We start from the raw sequence: 17,271 nt of genomic DNA on the forward strand, positions 1-17,271 counted from the left end.
TTGATTTTTTAAAAAATTCAGTACCACTCAAATATAATTTCTCTAATTTCATAATATATTTGTATTATGTAGTTTCTCTTCTTCCTGTCTTTGCCCCCCCATCTCTATTACTTGCTACTTATCTTGTTTTAGAACATTTTTTTAAAAGAAATTAACTGCTCAGCAGAATTTTTAAAAGTGTGGGTGTTTTGTTTTACTCAAATGTTAAGTGCTTTATTTTTTTCTAATTAATCATGGGTCTTAGATATCATGCCATATCAGAACATATAGATTTACCTCATTCATTTTACTGGGTATAATATTTTATTATATGAACATTTCACAATTCACTTAACCAGTTTCCTGTTGATAGGCATTTGTTTATTTTATTTTATTTTTTTTTTACCAAGAGATTGACTTTAGGATCATGTTGTCAAGTTACTCCTAAATTGATTTTTTTAAATGTTTATTTATTTTTGAGAGAGAGAGAGAGAGAGAGAGAGAACATGAGCAGGGGAGGAGCAGAGACAGAGGGAGACACAGAATCAGTAACAGGCTCCAGGCTCTGAGTTGTCAGCACAGAGCCCGATACTGGGCTTGAACTCACAAACCATAGGATCATGATCTGAGCTGAAGCCGGATGCTCATCTGACTGAGCAACCAGGTGCCCCCCTAAGTTGAGTTTGATTGGGATTTGACTGAGCTTTGAAGTAATTTAGGGGAAAAAAATCTCCTTATACTATTGATTTTGGTTCTGAGTATTTTTAAATACTTATCTTTTGATGGATACTGCCAAACTGACTTCCAGAAAGGATTTTTTTGTTTGTTTTATTTTAATTTTATTTATTTATTGTGTGTGTGTGTGTGTGTGAGAGAGAGAGAGAGAGAGAGAGAGAGAGAGAGAGAGAGAACATGTGCAAGCGGGGAACTGGCAGAGAGAGGGAAAGAGAGAATCCCAGGCAGGCTCTGCACTGTCAGCGCAGAGCCCAACATGGGGCTCGAGCTCATCAACTGTGAGATCATGACCCTAGCCGAAACCTAGAGTCTTAACCGACTGAGTCACCCAGGCGCCCCCAGGAGGGCTGGTTTTATACTACCACCAGAAGTGTATCGGAGTGCTTGATTTCCTACATTGTCACCAATATAAAAATGTTGTATAATTGGTGTTTTAATTTGTATTCCTTTTTATTTCTGGTAGAATTAAACTTTTAAAAATATGTTTAAAGCTATGTATTTATATTTTTTGTGTCATTTGAATACTCATATTTTTTTTTGCTCATTGATCATCTATTTTTTTCTTTCCCCTCTTGAGTCTGTACTGTTTAGTACTCTTTCAGTTGTAGCGGGGAAAAAAAGGCAGTTGAGTTAGCTGAACCAGAGGAGGAATTTAAAGGTTGGTTTAATTATTCGGTTGAATAATTAATTAATAATAATTATTAAGTTGAATGAATTAAGTTGATTGAACTGAGGGTAGATCTATATTTACTATCTTAAATAATGTTTTAGGGATCTCTCTCCCTTTCCCTCCATTTCCCTTTTCCTTCATCTTTTTTGTCCTGCTTTCTTTTTTGGCTTCATTCTTGTTCACAGGTTTGTCATTGGATTCATTCTTGGTCACAATTTTTTGCGGTTATAGAAAAGATTTCTGGAATTTTCTAGGTTGCTCTTTCAGAAAGAAAAGAGATGATGGTCATTCTCAGAACCTATGTTCACTGCCCCTGGATAACACTGACCTAACCTAGGTACATGCTGATTGCAGGGCCGACCACAGTTTATATGATAACGGGGTATTTTTGATTGGCCCGTCCTGTGATTAATACCCTCATACAATCGTGCTAAGTAGAGAAGTTTGCAGAAGGAAGAGATTTAGGACAGACCACAAAACAGAACAAAACAAAATACACAATTCCATTATAGTTTTTAAGAGCTCTTTATATTTTAAAGATACGTAAGGTCAATCTTTAAAGTTTCATGAAGGCTGGGATTTTTGTCTGTTTTGTTTACTACTAGATCCTGAGGCATGATAGGGCCTCACATGTGGTGTTCAGTAACAATATATTGATTGTATAAATAAAGATATTAATTTTATTTATAGTGATTTTGATATTCAGAAGGTTGAAGTTCATGTAGCCTAATTTATCATTTTTTTCTTTTTGATTTTTTTTTTTGCTTTTATTTCTAGAAACGTTTTATATGATGGTGCTGTTAAGTCTGTTTTTTAAAGTGTTAGCACAAAGATTGCATTCAAATATATATTATTCACATTTTTGGTTAGATAATTCATGACTTTTTTTCTGGATCTATAAGTATACTGTGCTTCATGCAGCAGAGTTTGAAACTTTATTTTTTGCATAAATGTAATGATTTAAAATCTGCCACTTACTGTATCAAGAAATGTTATACTGAATGGTTTTACAAAAAATTATTTTTAAATCTAATTGATCTCTTTATTAGTGACCAAATGTGTTTGGTGAATTGTACTTTCATATACAAAAAACTTTCTGGTAATTCCAGTGGCATAGGTTCAAAGTCATGTGAAGTGGAGGAAAGCCAAATAGATTTAAGGCTCAGATTTTACATCCTCAGCTGCCTATCAATACGCGTAGCTCCTGCAAAGAGAGGATGGGCACTGTGGTAGAGTGGTGGTGGAGAAAGTGGTGAGGGTGAGAGAGAGCACCAGCCTGGCTTGGCTGGGCCTGCTGAGGAATGCTGGGTCTGAACCGAGCTCTAGTGCCACCAGTGTCCCCAGAGCTCTGGGCTTCCTGTGAGGGAATAAGACTTTCTGTGCATACTTTGTTAAATGTGATTCTTTGATTACTAAAGCAATCACAGTGATTAAAAATTTCGGTGTGTTGAGGGGCGCCTGGGTGGCTCAGTTGGTTAAGCGTCCGACTTCTTCGGCTCAGGTCATGATCTCGTGGTTCGTGGGTTTGAGCCCCGTGTTGGGCTCTGTGCTGACAGCTCAGAGCCTGGAGCCTGTTTCAGATTCTGTGTCTCTCTCTCTGTGACCCTCCCCTGTTCATGCTCTGTCTCTCTCTGTCTCAAAAATAAATAAACGTTAAAAAAAAAATTAAAAAAATTTCGGTGTGTTGAATATTAGATAATTAAGTTATAAGGGTTAACTATATTAGAATTTCTTCAAGTAGGCCTCATTTTGAAAGACTTAGGTGCTAAGCTTTTTAAGAAAGTGTTACATTTTAAGAACACTTTCTTAAAAAGCTGAAACAAAACAAAGGGGGAAAAAAAGACAAACGGAGAAAGAGACTCTTAACTATGGAGAACCTGATGGTTACCAGGGCAGAAGTGGTGGAGGGATGTGTGAAATAAACTAGGTGATGGGGATTAAGGAGTGTGCTTGTCATGATGAGTTCCAGGTGATGTATAAAATTGTTGAATCACTGTATTGTATACCTGAAACTAATTTAACTCTGTATGTTTACTGGAATTAAAAAACTTAAAGAGAATATCAACATTTATAAAGGAAATCCTGTAGGATATGCAAGAAGAAATAAAGATAAACCTATAGAAAAAGTGTTCTATTGGCAATTCTCCAGCTCTAACATACATGTATTATTTATTTTCAGAATTTATGTTGGATACTAATCTTTTCTTTTTTTTTAATTTTTAATTTTCAAATTTCCCGTAGTGCCTAAGACCACTCCTCATGCATATGGCCCAATAAAGCCATAAATATTTATTTAATTGATAAAGTTATTTTATTCATATTGATGTCTTTTGGAAGAGAAACTGAAAGATGAATAATCTGCAAATCTTACCAGTTTATTTACATAATTCTCTGGGAGAAATAGCCCCTGTAATGTTAACTAGATGTCATATTTCCTAATAACAGGATTTTAACAGAAAAGAGCAATGTCAACATTTTATTTTTAGCTGGTTTAACATAAAAAATAAACACTCCTTTCTAAAAAAGTAACATAGTCTTAAGCTTTCCAGTAGAAGAGTGTGGTTTCATTATCCCAAAGCTAATGAACAATCATTAGAGCAATCAGTACATACTGTTTAATAGTTTTTTTTTTTTTTTTAAGGTACAGGGAAAACAATGGTGATGGACATGTTTTATGCTTATGTGGAAATGAAGAGGAAGAAACGGGTTCATTTTCATGGTTTCATGCTAGATGTTCATGAAAGTAAGTTAAATGATCTAAAAGAAGGGGTTTTTAAGTGGACAAACACTACAAAATACCTTTCTTCATCTTTTAAAATTCTTACTCTTTTAATCTTTTAAAATATTAGATTTTGCTTAAAGTAAGGTTTTATTTGGTTTCATTTGTTTTGTGCTATATTGAAATGATTTGTAGTGTATTTAGAGTTGACCCTAAAGACAGATTCAAAATCAGTACTTCCCAATAAGAGAAGAGAGGTTACTATATGAAGGTCAGGTATTTTCTCCTTCTACTAAGGGTCAATAAGAAATATTAAAAACTCACTTATTTGGAGAAGTTGTTCTTGATTAGGTCCTTTCCTCTGTGTTACCTTAGCATGTAGGCATTCATGTACTTGTAGGCATGCTTTATTGTTTGTCAACGTTCCTTTTTAAAAAATTTTTTATTTTTATTTTTTGAGAACGAGCTCTGTGCGAGGGAGTGTGTGCAAGTGGGGGAGGAGCTGAGGGAGAAGGAGGAGGGTATTTTAAGCAGACTCCGTGCTCAACAGGGAGCCTCAGTTGGGGCTCGATTTCACAGTCCTGAGACTATGACCTGAGCCAAAATGAAGAGTCAGACGCTCAACCAACTGTGCCACTCAGGTGCCCTGCTTTGTTGGTGTTCTTAAGTTATTTCATTTTGCATTACTTGTCTACCAGCTATACTAACCTCACCAGGGCGGGAACATTGTATTTTTCTTCTAATACTTTCAGCATTTAGTACACATATAATGAGTGAAGTGGGACTGGCTAGAGACCAGGAAGCATCCTGATTATGTATGCTAGATGTAGGGCAGGATCACCTCTTCTGCCTCCATCTCTGAAATCCTCAGCAGTAAGACTGATCTGTTGATCCATCTAGTTACCATCTTTTCATCTAGCCTATCATTTGTCATCTCTGAAGTGATTGAAAAGAGGGGGGATGGAATGACTACAAAGTGTCCTTACAGCCATGGGAATGTATGAATATGTGAACAACTTATTTTGAGGTAGAGAAAGTGCAACTAATTTTCAATAATCACATTTGATTTTATGTGGCATTTACACTTAATTTTTATGTTTACGCTAAGATTTCATTTAGAGATTTAAAAGATATGTTATAGTTGTCTAAAATGGACTATTAATACAATATTTGATTTGTGTTTAATTTTATTCATTAAAGGAATACACCGCCTTAAACAGAGTTTGCCAAAAAGGAAACCGGGATTCATGGCTAAATCATATGATCCAATAGCTCCCATAGCTGAAGAAATCAGCGAAGAGGCATGTCTCTTATGTTTTGATGAGTTTCAGGTAAGGCAGAGATATTTCATAGATGTAGAATGGTATGCTGAATGATATGTGAAGATTTAAATTCTGTTCTTGATTTTATCATTGTTTTATAAATTGGTTTGACACATTACCTCTTATGACTTTATTTTACTGTCTGGTCCAGGAGTCAGCAAACTATGGCTTGCAAAGGGAAAATCTTGCCCATCTGCTTTTGTATGGCCAGTGAGAAAAGAATGATTTTTATATTTTTAAAGAGTCTTTTCAAAAAGAAAAAGAAAATGCAACAAAGGCCATATGTGGCTTGCAAAACCTAAAACATTTACTACTCAGTCTTTTATAGGAAAAGTTTGCCTTCCCCTATATTACAGTCAGTGGATTTACATTTCCCCTATACCACAATGGAGATAATGTTGATTACACAATAATGTCTAAAGATATTTGAAATTTTTTTAAATGTTTATTTTTATTTTGAGAGAGAGAGAGTGTGCACACACAAGCAAGCATGAGAGGCGGAGGGGGAGAGAGTGAGAGAATCCCAAGCAGGCTGTGTGCTGTCAGCACAGAGCTGGACTCGGGGACTCGATCTTATGAACTGTGAGATCATGAACTGAGCTGAAATCAAGAGTCAGACGCTCAGCCAACTGAGCCACCCAGGCACCCCTGAAGTTTTTTGAAAGCGTTATATAAAAAAAACAAATGATTCACTCATCTCATTTAGACTTTACAACTTATTTGTGATAAAGGGAGGGAGTTCGCCCTCACTGAACTTCTAAAGTTTCTTCTAGTTTTAGGATTCTCTGAAATAGTACGCTTAAATTGGTAATATGTTACTTTCTGATCTTTATTTCCTATGAGAGCAAATATGGCATGCCAGCAAATACCGTGTCTTATGTTTTTTTCTGTATCCCAGAGTTTAACAACACCACCACCAACAACAACAGATACTCTAGTTAAGAATTATTTCCTCATTTCACTGCTTTCTTTAGTAGTTCTGAAATGCAGTAGTTGATTTTTCTATAATGCTTATCAGAAGAGCAATTGGTTATTGGAATAAAAATAGAAAAACCATAAGTACTGAATATAAATTTAAAAATAGGGCATCACTGGGGTGCCTGGGTGGCTTAGTCAGTTAAAGCATCTGACTTCAGCTCAGGTCGTGATCTCAAGGTTGATGAGTTCAAGACCCACATCAGGCTCTCTGCTGTCAGCACAGAAGCCTGCTTTGGATCCTCTATCCCTCTCTCTCTCTGTCCCTTCCCTGCTTGTTCTCTCTGTCTCAAGAATAAATAAACTTAAAAAAAAAAAAGTTTCACTCTCAAAGCTTTTGAATAATATTTCTGGAGCTGAGTGCAGAAATTCCCATGTCTGATTGCATAAAATAAAGGCCCAGAGAACTTTCAAGGGTAGGAAGCTAACACTTTGTGCCTACTCTGAGGTGGGCCCTGGTGAGTCACACATTTTATTTAAGCCTCACGACATATTTGTGATGAAGGGAGGGAGCCGTCCTAGTTGAATTGTAAAGTTTCTTAACAGTTTTAAGATTCTCTGAAATGATGCATTTAAATTGGTAGTGAGTTATTTCTTGTTCTTCTGTGTTTAAAAACCTGGGTTGGTGGGAAGATAAGAGGCCAGGATGCCTTTATCCCAAATGAGAAGTCTCCTTTAGTAGCTTGATACACTTAATCTAAGAGCAGTTTTGATTTATGAGAGAAGAGAAAGAAGAATTTTTGCCAGGAATGGTGTTACACTGAGCCATCTAAGGGGGAGGAATCTTTATTTCATTTTCCCTTCAGTCTATTAAGATAACCTGGCATTCACTTTTTGTACTGTACAGCTACAAAGGTCTTCAGAAGAAAGGCTGATGGGCAATAAATGTTTACTTACTACTCTGAAGAAGTGTACTAAGTACACCAATGTGTTGCAGAAAGAAAAGGGCCTCATTTAGTTTTTTGTTTTTTTTTTTAATTAATTTATTTTGAAAGAGAGCATGCGTGTGAGCCGGGAAGAGGCAGAGACAGAGAGAGAGAGAGGGAGGGAGGGAGAGAGAAAATCTCAAGCAGGCTCTGAGCTGTCAATGCAGAGCCAGAGGTAGGGCTCTATCTCACGAACTGTGAGGTCATGACCTGAGCCTAAACCAAGAGTCGGAAGCTCAACCGACTGAGCCACCCAGGTACCCCTAGTTCTAAAAGTAGCACCAAGTTGACAGTTATGCTGTCTTCAATAACAGAAGTCAGCAATCAATCAGGGAAGGCCATTTCTCTTGTTTCCTCATTATGAGTCTCTTAACCACAGTTTCCCTAAATAAAATTGAGTTGGCACAGTTAAATTAAAAAAAAAATTATATGTTTATTTATTTATTTTGAGAGAGACAGCATGAGTGGGGGCGGGGTGCAGAGAGAGAGGGAGAGACAGTGAGAAAAAGAGAGAGAGAGAGAGAGAGAGAGAGAGAGAGAGAATCCCAAGCAGTCTCTGTGCTGGCGTGGGGCTCAAACTCATGAAACTGTGAGATCATACATGACCTGACCCGAAACCAAGAGCTGGACACTCAACCAGCTGAACCACCCAGGCACCTCTGAAGTTAAAATTTTTAAAAAGGGTACTAACACCCAACCTTTGTAAAATGATTCATGGTTTACAAATTTTTCTTATATGCTTCATTTAATTCTATAAAATAGTTATGATATTCATTATGTAGATGAGGATATAGAGGCATCAGAATTTCCTCGGTATCGTATGAAAATCATTACCCTTAACTTAAAATGTGTAAATTTTAAAACTTTCAGAGAAAAGATTGGCCTGTTTCTGTGACATGATGACCATTGACAAGACTATTTAAGAAGCTAAGGAAGTAATGAAAATTTGGTTGTGCAAAGGAGATCATGAGAAGATTAATAGCAAGCAGGGCCAAATTACCCATGAGGTGCAGGAGGCACAGTACTTAGGGTCCATGATACTTTTAGGACCCCATGAAAATATTTTAATTTCTTTTCAAATTTGAAGAAAAAAATGAATGTATCATCATGAATTCAGCCTGTAGCTGTCTGTATCTGTATGTATTTTACACCAACATAGTCATAAAATACAATTATGTATATAAACACACATATTTTCAAATGTATTTTCTAATTGAGGAAGGGGCTCATGAAGGTTAAACCAGGAAAGTCATAATGTTGCCCTGATAGTGAGGTGATAACAGAAACCTGTCTGGTTGCACCGGGCATTCTCCATTGAGTTCCAATTTCAGAAGGTTGATGCTTGGCTGGGAAGAAGGAAACAAAAGCAACTCTCAGGATACTTATGTTCCAAATGAGTGAGTCTTGCAAAAGAAAGGCAGGCAGTTAAGATGATTTTTTAAATTAAGTATTAAGGAGATCAAGGGGGATACAGGCCCCTTGCCTGTAAAATGTTACTTGTCAACAAAGAGAGAATGGATCTGATGGAACTGTCATCACCTGCCCTGACCAGAGTTGGTTTGATGTTCATTCATTTGTTTACTCATCCATCCCTGTTGCCTTAAATAAAGAACCTTATCCCATACTATAAGACCCTATCTGACCCACAGTCAAATGGACCATGTCTGGACATCTGATCTCTGAGTAGCCTACACGGTTGTCAACAATATTGCACTTTTTGGTGTGCCCTGGGGATTGAGCCAATCATATACTCCATCTCATGTCTTTCAAGTAAAATGCAGTTTTACTGCACAGTAATGAAATAAGGGCAGTTCCTGCACAGTAATGAAACAGGAACAAAGAGACGTAGGAAATAACTGAATCCCGTTAGGGGGAAGACTACAAGGCTGCTCCCTGGACAGCCGCTGAGCTCTCCAGAGCTACCTATGCTCTGAAGCCAATCTTTAGCTCCGGTTCCCAGTAGGTGCTAACAGTGCTGTTCCCATCCTGGTGTCTTATTTATTTATTTATTTCTGAGAGAGAGAGAGAGAGAGAGAGAGAGAGAGAGAGAGAGAGCGCGAGAGCGAGAGAGAGCATGCGCATGTGCAAGCAGGGGGGAGTGGTAGAGGGAGAGGGAGAGAGAGAGTCTTAAGCAGTCTCCACGCTCAGCAAGGAACCCATGCAGAGCTCGATCTCACAACTGTGAGATCCTGACCTGAGCTGAAATCCAGAGTTGGACGCTTAACTGACTGAGCCACCCAGGTGTGCTCCATGCATCCTGGAGTCTTAAGTAAACCTCTTTTCTTTATCTGAATCTCCTGTCCCTGTTTCTTGCAAGCAGTCTCGATGAGGATGGAACTCCTGTTTTGCTCTTATCTGCCTTAGTGGTAGGGATTTCCCTGTGGTCTGTGAAAGCTAGCATAAATAGGGGTACTGTGAGGAAATGTCACCTTCCTTCATATAAAATCCAGTACCTCCAGTGGAAGGAGAATTACCTGATGAACTAAAGACAAAAGATCCCAGAGATGAGGTATCTCTTAGGATGCTTTTGACTGCAGGTAACAGAAAACCCAATTTAAAAAGGCTTAAACTCTAAGTGGGGGGTCCGGGGGGAGGGATGGAATACAATAAGATAGTGTCATTCCTTTTATTCAAGCCTGCCTCCTTCCTCTCTGATCTTATCTCCTATACTTTCAGCCTTGCTCATTGCTCCCTACTATTTCCATCCCTATTGTTTTCATAGATTAGGGAACCATAGCTAATAGATTTAGGTGTTAAACCAAATGCTTCTTTCCCATCAGGGCTCTGAAGAAAATTTGCTCAGAGATGGTAAAACAAGACTGAATACCAAATTGATTGCCTTTGTTTAATCCCAAATGCTACTAGAATGAAGCATTCTGGTATGTCAGAGTTGACAACATGAGAGACTCTCTGCTTTTAAGAAAGTTGGCCTGCATGTCTTAGGATGAAACATGTTAGTAGTTTTGCTCTTTTATTTCCTCTACAATTCCAGACTCAAGCCCTAGAGTCTGTATGCAAGACCCTGTATGCAAGAAAAGGCCAATATCTGCATATACCCACTGTTGAGAAGAACCAGGAAAGCAAGAGGATAAGGGCAAGAATATGTCCCTTAAGAGCAGAGATGATCACTGAGCAGTACCTGGATCTCCTAGTTTTAATATCTGGACTGTGTTCCACTGGTCTTAGAGAAGCTCTTGCAACACACCAAAACTGGATTATTTCTGCTCCAAATCTCTCCTTGTCTCTCATTCCAAAATTCAAGAGGATAAAAGGATACCTCCAAAATATTGCTGCAGCAGCATTCCGATCCCCAACATCCACACAATTTAGAACAAATAAGCAGAGCCTTTGCACTGAACTTTCTGCCTGGGACGGTCTCTCCTGGATACCCCTAAGAGTCTCTCACTTCTTCAGATCTTTGCTCAGTTACCTCCTTAACAAGACCTATTCCTACAAAATTGCAATTTGCCATTAATCAGTGTCCCTTACTATCCTTTAAAGAAATTTTTTTAACATGTATTTATTCTTGAGAGAGGGTGAGAGAGAGAGAGAGAGAGAGACAGAGAGAGAGAGAGACAGAGCGTGAGTGGGGAGGAGCAGAGAGAGAGGGAGACACAGAATCCAAAGCAGGCTCCAGGCTGTGAGCTGTCAGCACAGACGTGAGCTGGAACTCAGGAACCATGAGATCATGACCTGAGCCGAAGTTGTATGCTTAACTGATTGAGCCACCCAGGCACCCTAAAACCATTCTTTAAAAAAATAACATATCATCTTCTGGTAGATAATATATTACTTATTATGTTTACTATTTATATAATTCCTCCATAACAATGTAAACTTGAAGGCAGGAATCTTTGTGTTTTTTTTTTAATGTTTATTTATTTATTTTGAGAGATTGAGAGAGTGAGAGAGGGGTGGAGAGAGGGAGAGAGAATCCCAAGCAGGTCCTCCACTGTCAGTGCAGAGCCCAATGCGGGGCTCAATGCCAAGAACCGTGAGCTCATGACCTGAGCCAAAATCAAGAGTCGGTCGCTTAACTGACTGAGCCACCCAGACACCCAGGAATCTGTTTTTAATTGACGTATCTCAAATGTCTAGAACAGTGTTTGAGGATGAATGAATGAATAATAGTGAGTGAATGAATGAATGAATGAATAAATCTAGTACCAAATGATAAATATTGAGCTAGTCTCCCAACTAAGTCCCACTTCTCTTATGTATAATAACTACCCACAATTTTTCCTGTCAACATTCTGAATTATCTTAACTTTTTTGTCTAATTTAATAGATGAAAAGTGGCATCTCATTGTTTTAATATTTATTCCTTTAAGTAATAATATAGTTGGATTTTTTCTATGTTTATTTACTAACTACTTAAAATTCATCTTTTATGAACTGAGACAATGCCATTTATTGGAATGCTTACATTCCATCTATTATGTGTATTCTGTAATAACATTAGTTTTTGTTTGTTGAGTACTGTGGGACTATGTTCTTAACTACTGGACTATGCTAAGTATCATTCTATAGCTAAAATTCTATACAGCTACATATAAATAATATGCAATTATACTAGCATATATACCATACATAGATAATACAGCTGACATTTCTTGAGGATTTACTCTAAGGATCATAACAATTTTGCAAGGTAGGTATTGTTACTACCTTCATTATATTGATGAGGAAATTAAAGGTCAGAGAAGTTAAGTAACTTGTCCAAGGTCACACAGCTGGTAACTCAGTTTGAATTCATCATTGGTGCTCTGATTCATTAGTAGTAACAGCTACATTATATGTTCTCTTTGGTATATGATGTTTTGTGTTATATATTTAAATACATAGATCTAGAGCTGAGTTGACTTTTAGTAGATATTTTAATGACAGAACCTAAAAATTATCCTTAAGCCTATTAAGTCTAGTATAATACATTGCTGATTTTCTAGAAAATAATTTTTTTGGCCCTTTTTTCTTAACAGCCATATGTCTACAATCATCACATCACTTTTAAAATTGAATCCTACTAGTAGTCTTGATTTTTAACTAGTTATTATTGGCCTTTTGGTAGTGTTAATATAATATTTATTTTACTAGGGAGCTGGATGGGAATTATTGCTGCTTAAAATCAAGAGTACATGTGCTCTTGAATTTGAGGAATTTAAAAATTATATTTTGGTAGCATTCAGATTACATTTCCAGAATATATTCTTCATCAGCTTGGTCATTTTAACTAAGTATAGCATTTCAGTTTTGCCTGCAGTATCAAATATACTATTCTTGTTTTGTTTGAGAAATTTGGCTAGGTAGGTTGTTTTTATGTGTTTTAGTTGCTAAAATAAAAGAACAGCTTTTCCTCAGAGTTTTCTGTAGGGTCTTCATTGTGTTGACTTTGAATGATTATGTTTCTTATTACATCATTTATGAATCTGAAGGTATACAATACTGAAGGAAACCGATTTAAAAAAAAATGTTATTTCTTCCTGTCCCTTTCAGGGACACTGGATGGATGTTTTACTAATATGGTCTTAAAAACAAACAAAAAAAAGAATTCTGATGAGCAGAATATCATGCAAAATTCTCCTCTGTAAGCTATCAATATCATTTAAAAAATAGTTTTGACCGTTTTTGTAAAACAGAAAAGCTATTAAAAACTGCTAATAAAAAATAGGTGCTTATTTTTGTGCTAATACTAATTACTGATAATGCCTGCTTATGTTTGTCACTCATTACATGGCACTGTACCAATCAGTGGGTGACTGAGACTCGAGCACTTACATATGTAAATTAACCATTAGATTTTCTTTTTTTCCTTTTTTACTTAAGTGAGTCATAATGGAAAGCAACTCTAGGTCATAAAAAATCTTTTCTCTTTAATGCTAATGAAATGTCTCCCCTCTCTGTATTAGCAGACTACCCTTATTGGTAATCTGTAGCCTTCTCTTTTGTTCCTGGTGGTAATGAAATGCTGGGTGCTAAAAAAGCCCGCTCTCCAAGAATGTGTGGCCAATTGTCTTCTGTTCACTTATACTGTAAAATTACTGTTCCCCAGCAAAGCTGAACAAGTGCGGGGACAAGATCAAAAGAGTATACATTGGCACCCGGCTACACCAAGTGACTCCTGCTTTATTAATTAGCCATAGCTTCTCCCAAGTTAATTTACTCTGATAGAGCAAAAACATTTCGTAATACAAAAACAACAAATGATAATTCAACCACGAGTCTTTAATAGTTTGCTTTCTTCAACTTCCAATTTAAATCTTTGCAGTATGTTATAAGCTAAATGTCTCTTCACTTTTCTGAACCTTAGCGCACAAAAGCTGTTTTTAATTTTTTTCAACATTAGTAAGATAGTCGAAGGACAATTTTTATTTTCTAAAATTGGTAACTTTTAATTGATATCATTCTTTTTAAAAGTCAGTGTATTGGGAATCTAATTTAAAAGTGCACTTGCTTCTGAAATTTGCAAGCTTGTTTGTTCTCTCATCAGAAATGCCACTGGCGTTTAAGCATTTGAAAGGGGCCTTCTCTGTGAGTATTTTTGTGGAAGCAAAATTTGACAGTGAACCTAAGCTCCAAATTTAATAATATCACTTTCTTCTTAAATAATTAAATACTACTTTTCATTTTAGTCACCACTTTGTAAGTTCCTGAAGTCTTTTTAATTTAAGGAGTCTCCAGTAGTTTTTTAGCTAATGTTTTAAAGTTAGAGCTTGAGACAGCAAAAAAAGATCTGTGTGCACAGCCCCGTTTTCTGGTTTGTTTTTTGTTTTTGTTCAGGTGGGAAGGAAATAATGTAACGTTTGTGTAAGATAATCACCTGAAAAGAGAAAAGAGATGGAGACCTGTGTAGCCCAGGTGGTTGTTGTCAGTTAGTTGGTAACTTTCAGTATTTTGATCTAATTTGAAAGAATCCCCCAGTTTCTATGCTCTAACATGGTTAAAAATAAGAATGTGATATTTATTGTGTGATTTATTTTGGACAAATTTTATTATCTAAAATGCCATTAAAGAAAGATCAAAATAGCTTTACTTAAGAAGGATCTAAAACCCGTTTTATTTTTTTTTTAAGGGAAGGTAACGATGATTAATATCTACCTTCACTGTACATTTGTTTTTGAACTCAACTGCCTTCCCTCCTTAATTTCTGTATTTCTTTGTGATTTTAAAAAGCTTTTTAAAAAGTTCTTAAGCTTACTTGTTAATTGTGGATTTTTAAAAATAATTTTAGAAAAGGTAGCTCTATGTATCTCTAACTTAGGTGGAACAGTTTAATCTATATTATGCATTTCTGCTTTTGTCAGAAGTAATTTTTTAAAGCCCTGTATTAACCATTCTTGTAAGGTTTTTATTTTTTTCCTTTTTAATAGAAGGAATATTTGTGTTTGCGAAGGTTAGCAGAGGCTGGCTGTGCTGGAAGTGACTGCAGTGCCTTTTGATTATTCATGGACAGTAATAGAAGGCACTTAAAAAGAACAATGAAATTGCTTATTTTTGTGATGGGCCATCTGTTGAATTGTTTTGTGCAACAATTGCACAATAGTATCTATGTCATATCATTCTATTTTCAACAGCAGCTGATTATGTCTCACTGGCTATTTGTCCTTATTTCTAAAGTCCCATGACCATTTAAAGTCACCTTTTCAGGGACCTTTGCCAGAAAGGTATTAGAAATCTCAATCAGCTGTTTATTATTCTTTTTTTTTCTTTTTTCTTTCTCTCTCTCTTCTTTTTTTTTTTTTTTTTTTTTTTTTTTTGGTGGGAAGGAGGTGGTGCAGTGGATGGGGTCTGTGATGGGAGCAGGAGGAGGGATTTGGTCATGTTAGCTCTAATTAATTAGACTTCCTAAATGTTTAGGACAATTATCTATGCTTTCCACCTGTAGTTTATAAAAGAAGTTAACACAGAACCATTTGATAATTTGGGTAGAAATGATAGGCTTGCAAAAAAGAGTCAAGTTTAAAAGACTACTATACACTCTTTTATGGTTTTAATTATCTGCTCTTTTCTTCATGGTGATAATTAGAATTTTTCTCTTGGAATTCACTTCCATCCTTAAAAAAAAAAAAAAAAAAGAAGATGAGCCATTAGCAAATTTGTTAGAGCAGAAGTGAGTATAAAATAAAACAAATGTGTTGTTGTCCATAGGTCACTGACATTGCTGATGCCATGATTCTGAAACAGCTTTTTGAAAATCTGTTCAAAAATGGGGTCGTCGTTGTGGCAACATCCAACAGGCCACCGGAAGGTAAAAACAAACATTGTGCTAGTCTCATCCAATTAGGTGGAAAATAACAAGCTTTGAAAAATCCATAATTTTATACTCATTTTGTTGTGTTAATAGAATCTGATGACTTTGCTTATCATTCATTTTATAACAGACAATCTAAAAAATCAGTTGGTATTTGTGTCTGAAAAATGTTTATATTCTTCACAAGTTAAACCCATGTCATCCCCTGTGTTTGATGCACTTGCTGTTTTTCTCTGAGTTTTAGATATATCATATATTTGTATCAAAAAATGATGCCGGGATGTGCCTGGGTCAGTCAGTTAAGCATCCGATGCTTAGACCCTTGATTTTGGCTCAGGTCATGATCTCACAGTTTGAGCCCCATGTCGGGCACCATCCCCCATGTGGAACCTGCTTGCGATTCTCTCTTTCCCTCTTTCTGTGCACTCTCTATCTCTTTCTCTCAAAAATAAATAAATAAACATTAAGGAAAAAAAATGATGCCAGCAGGAAGGCTAGGTTTGAGGACCCAGAGGGGGCCTTGCAGGACCAGCCAAGAGGATCCTTGACTTTGCGCAGGATAGAAATCAAATACAAAACACCAGAAGGTGAGAACAGGGTTTACTGAAGATACAGAGGGAGCAGATGCAGATGGAGCATCTGGGGGACTTGGGAAGGAAAGGAGCATGAGTCTTGTCTTGGTTCGGGGCTTGGGGGTTTTATTAAGGATTGTGGTCTGCTGTATGTGTCCTTTCAGGCATCCAAGAACTGGTTAGAACAAAGATAAGGGCCCAGGTGTTAGTCCTTGGAGCCAGCGGGCCTTGGCATTGAGATGTCTAGTGCTGGTGGTCTGGAATATTCATATGACAGCTTCATTGGTCATTCTCACCTGGTCCTTCCTTAGATGTAATCTCTACTGAAGAAATCATTAACTAACTCCCTGCCCCTTACAAGGAGGAATTACAGCTGTCTGCATTCTGTGGACTGTGCAAAGTGGGGTGTGGGTCCTAGAAAGAACAGAAGCAGGAAAAGGAGCAAAAAGCAGATTTTTATGGAGTTCTTCAGTTTCTCTGTTTCAAAAATACAAGGCTTTCTAATTGCTTTTTAGGGGCTGTAAAAGAAGCTCAATGAAATGAAAGAGAAAACTCCTAATTGAGTCTTAGAAAAAGAATTGAATCTCACTTGCATAAGTAGTTTCTAATACTTAATTTTATTCCTAAAAAACCACTTGTGGCTTATTTGAACATTATTTAAGGATTAAAATACAAGTAATATCTAGATAAAAACAAGTTTAAAATGTTTTATCTTTCCATGATGTGGTCAGTTGAAGGCCAGAGGAACCAAAACCAATATTTAATGACTTCTTAAAAAAAAATTTTTTTTTAATGTTTATATACTTTTGAGAGATAGAGACAGAGTGTGAGCAGGCAAGGGGCAGAGAGAGAGGGAGACACACAATCTGAAGCAGGCTCCAGGCTCTGAGCTGTCAGCACAGAGCCCGATGTGGGGCTTGAACTCACGAACCACAAGATCATGACCTGAGCTGAAGTCAGAAGCTCAACTGACTGAGCCACCCAGGCGCCCCTAATGCATTCTTAATGTTAACATCTTTCTACCCTGGAATGCTCTACCACCTGGAATTCCCTGCATGGTTAATTCCTTACCTTTTTCAGGTCTTTACTCAAAAGTTATTATGCCAAAGAACTGTAGACTTATCT

At 36.8% G+C, this 17,271-nt stretch overlaps 1 protein-coding gene across 4 annotated transcripts in view; it reads left to right on the forward strand.

Annotated features, from left to right (window-relative positions):
• The window catches only part of AFG1L (AFG1 like ATPase), a 197,396-nt gene that overhangs the window by 62,909 nt on the left and 117,216 nt on the right, over window positions 1–17,271 (forward strand). For all 4 annotated transcript variants that reach the window (XM_042939500.1, XM_042939501.1, XM_042939502.1 and 1 more), the window contains exons 5-7: window positions 4,026–4,127; window positions 5,304–5,434; window positions 15,472–15,571. In XM_042939500.1, the coding sequence (XP_042795434.1) occupies window positions 4,026–4,127; window positions 5,304–5,434; window positions 15,472–15,571 (333 nt within the window). The remainder of the gene's footprint in view (window positions 1–4,025; window positions 4,128–5,303; window positions 5,435–15,471; window positions 15,572–17,271) is intronic.

Source organism: Panthera leo, chromosome B2 (genome assembly GCF_018350215.1).
Source record: "Panthera leo isolate Ple1 chromosome B2, P.leo_Ple1_pat1.1, whole genome shotgun sequence".
In the NCBI taxonomy this organism is placed as follows: Eukaryota; Metazoa; Chordata; class Mammalia; order Carnivora; family Felidae; genus Panthera; species Panthera leo.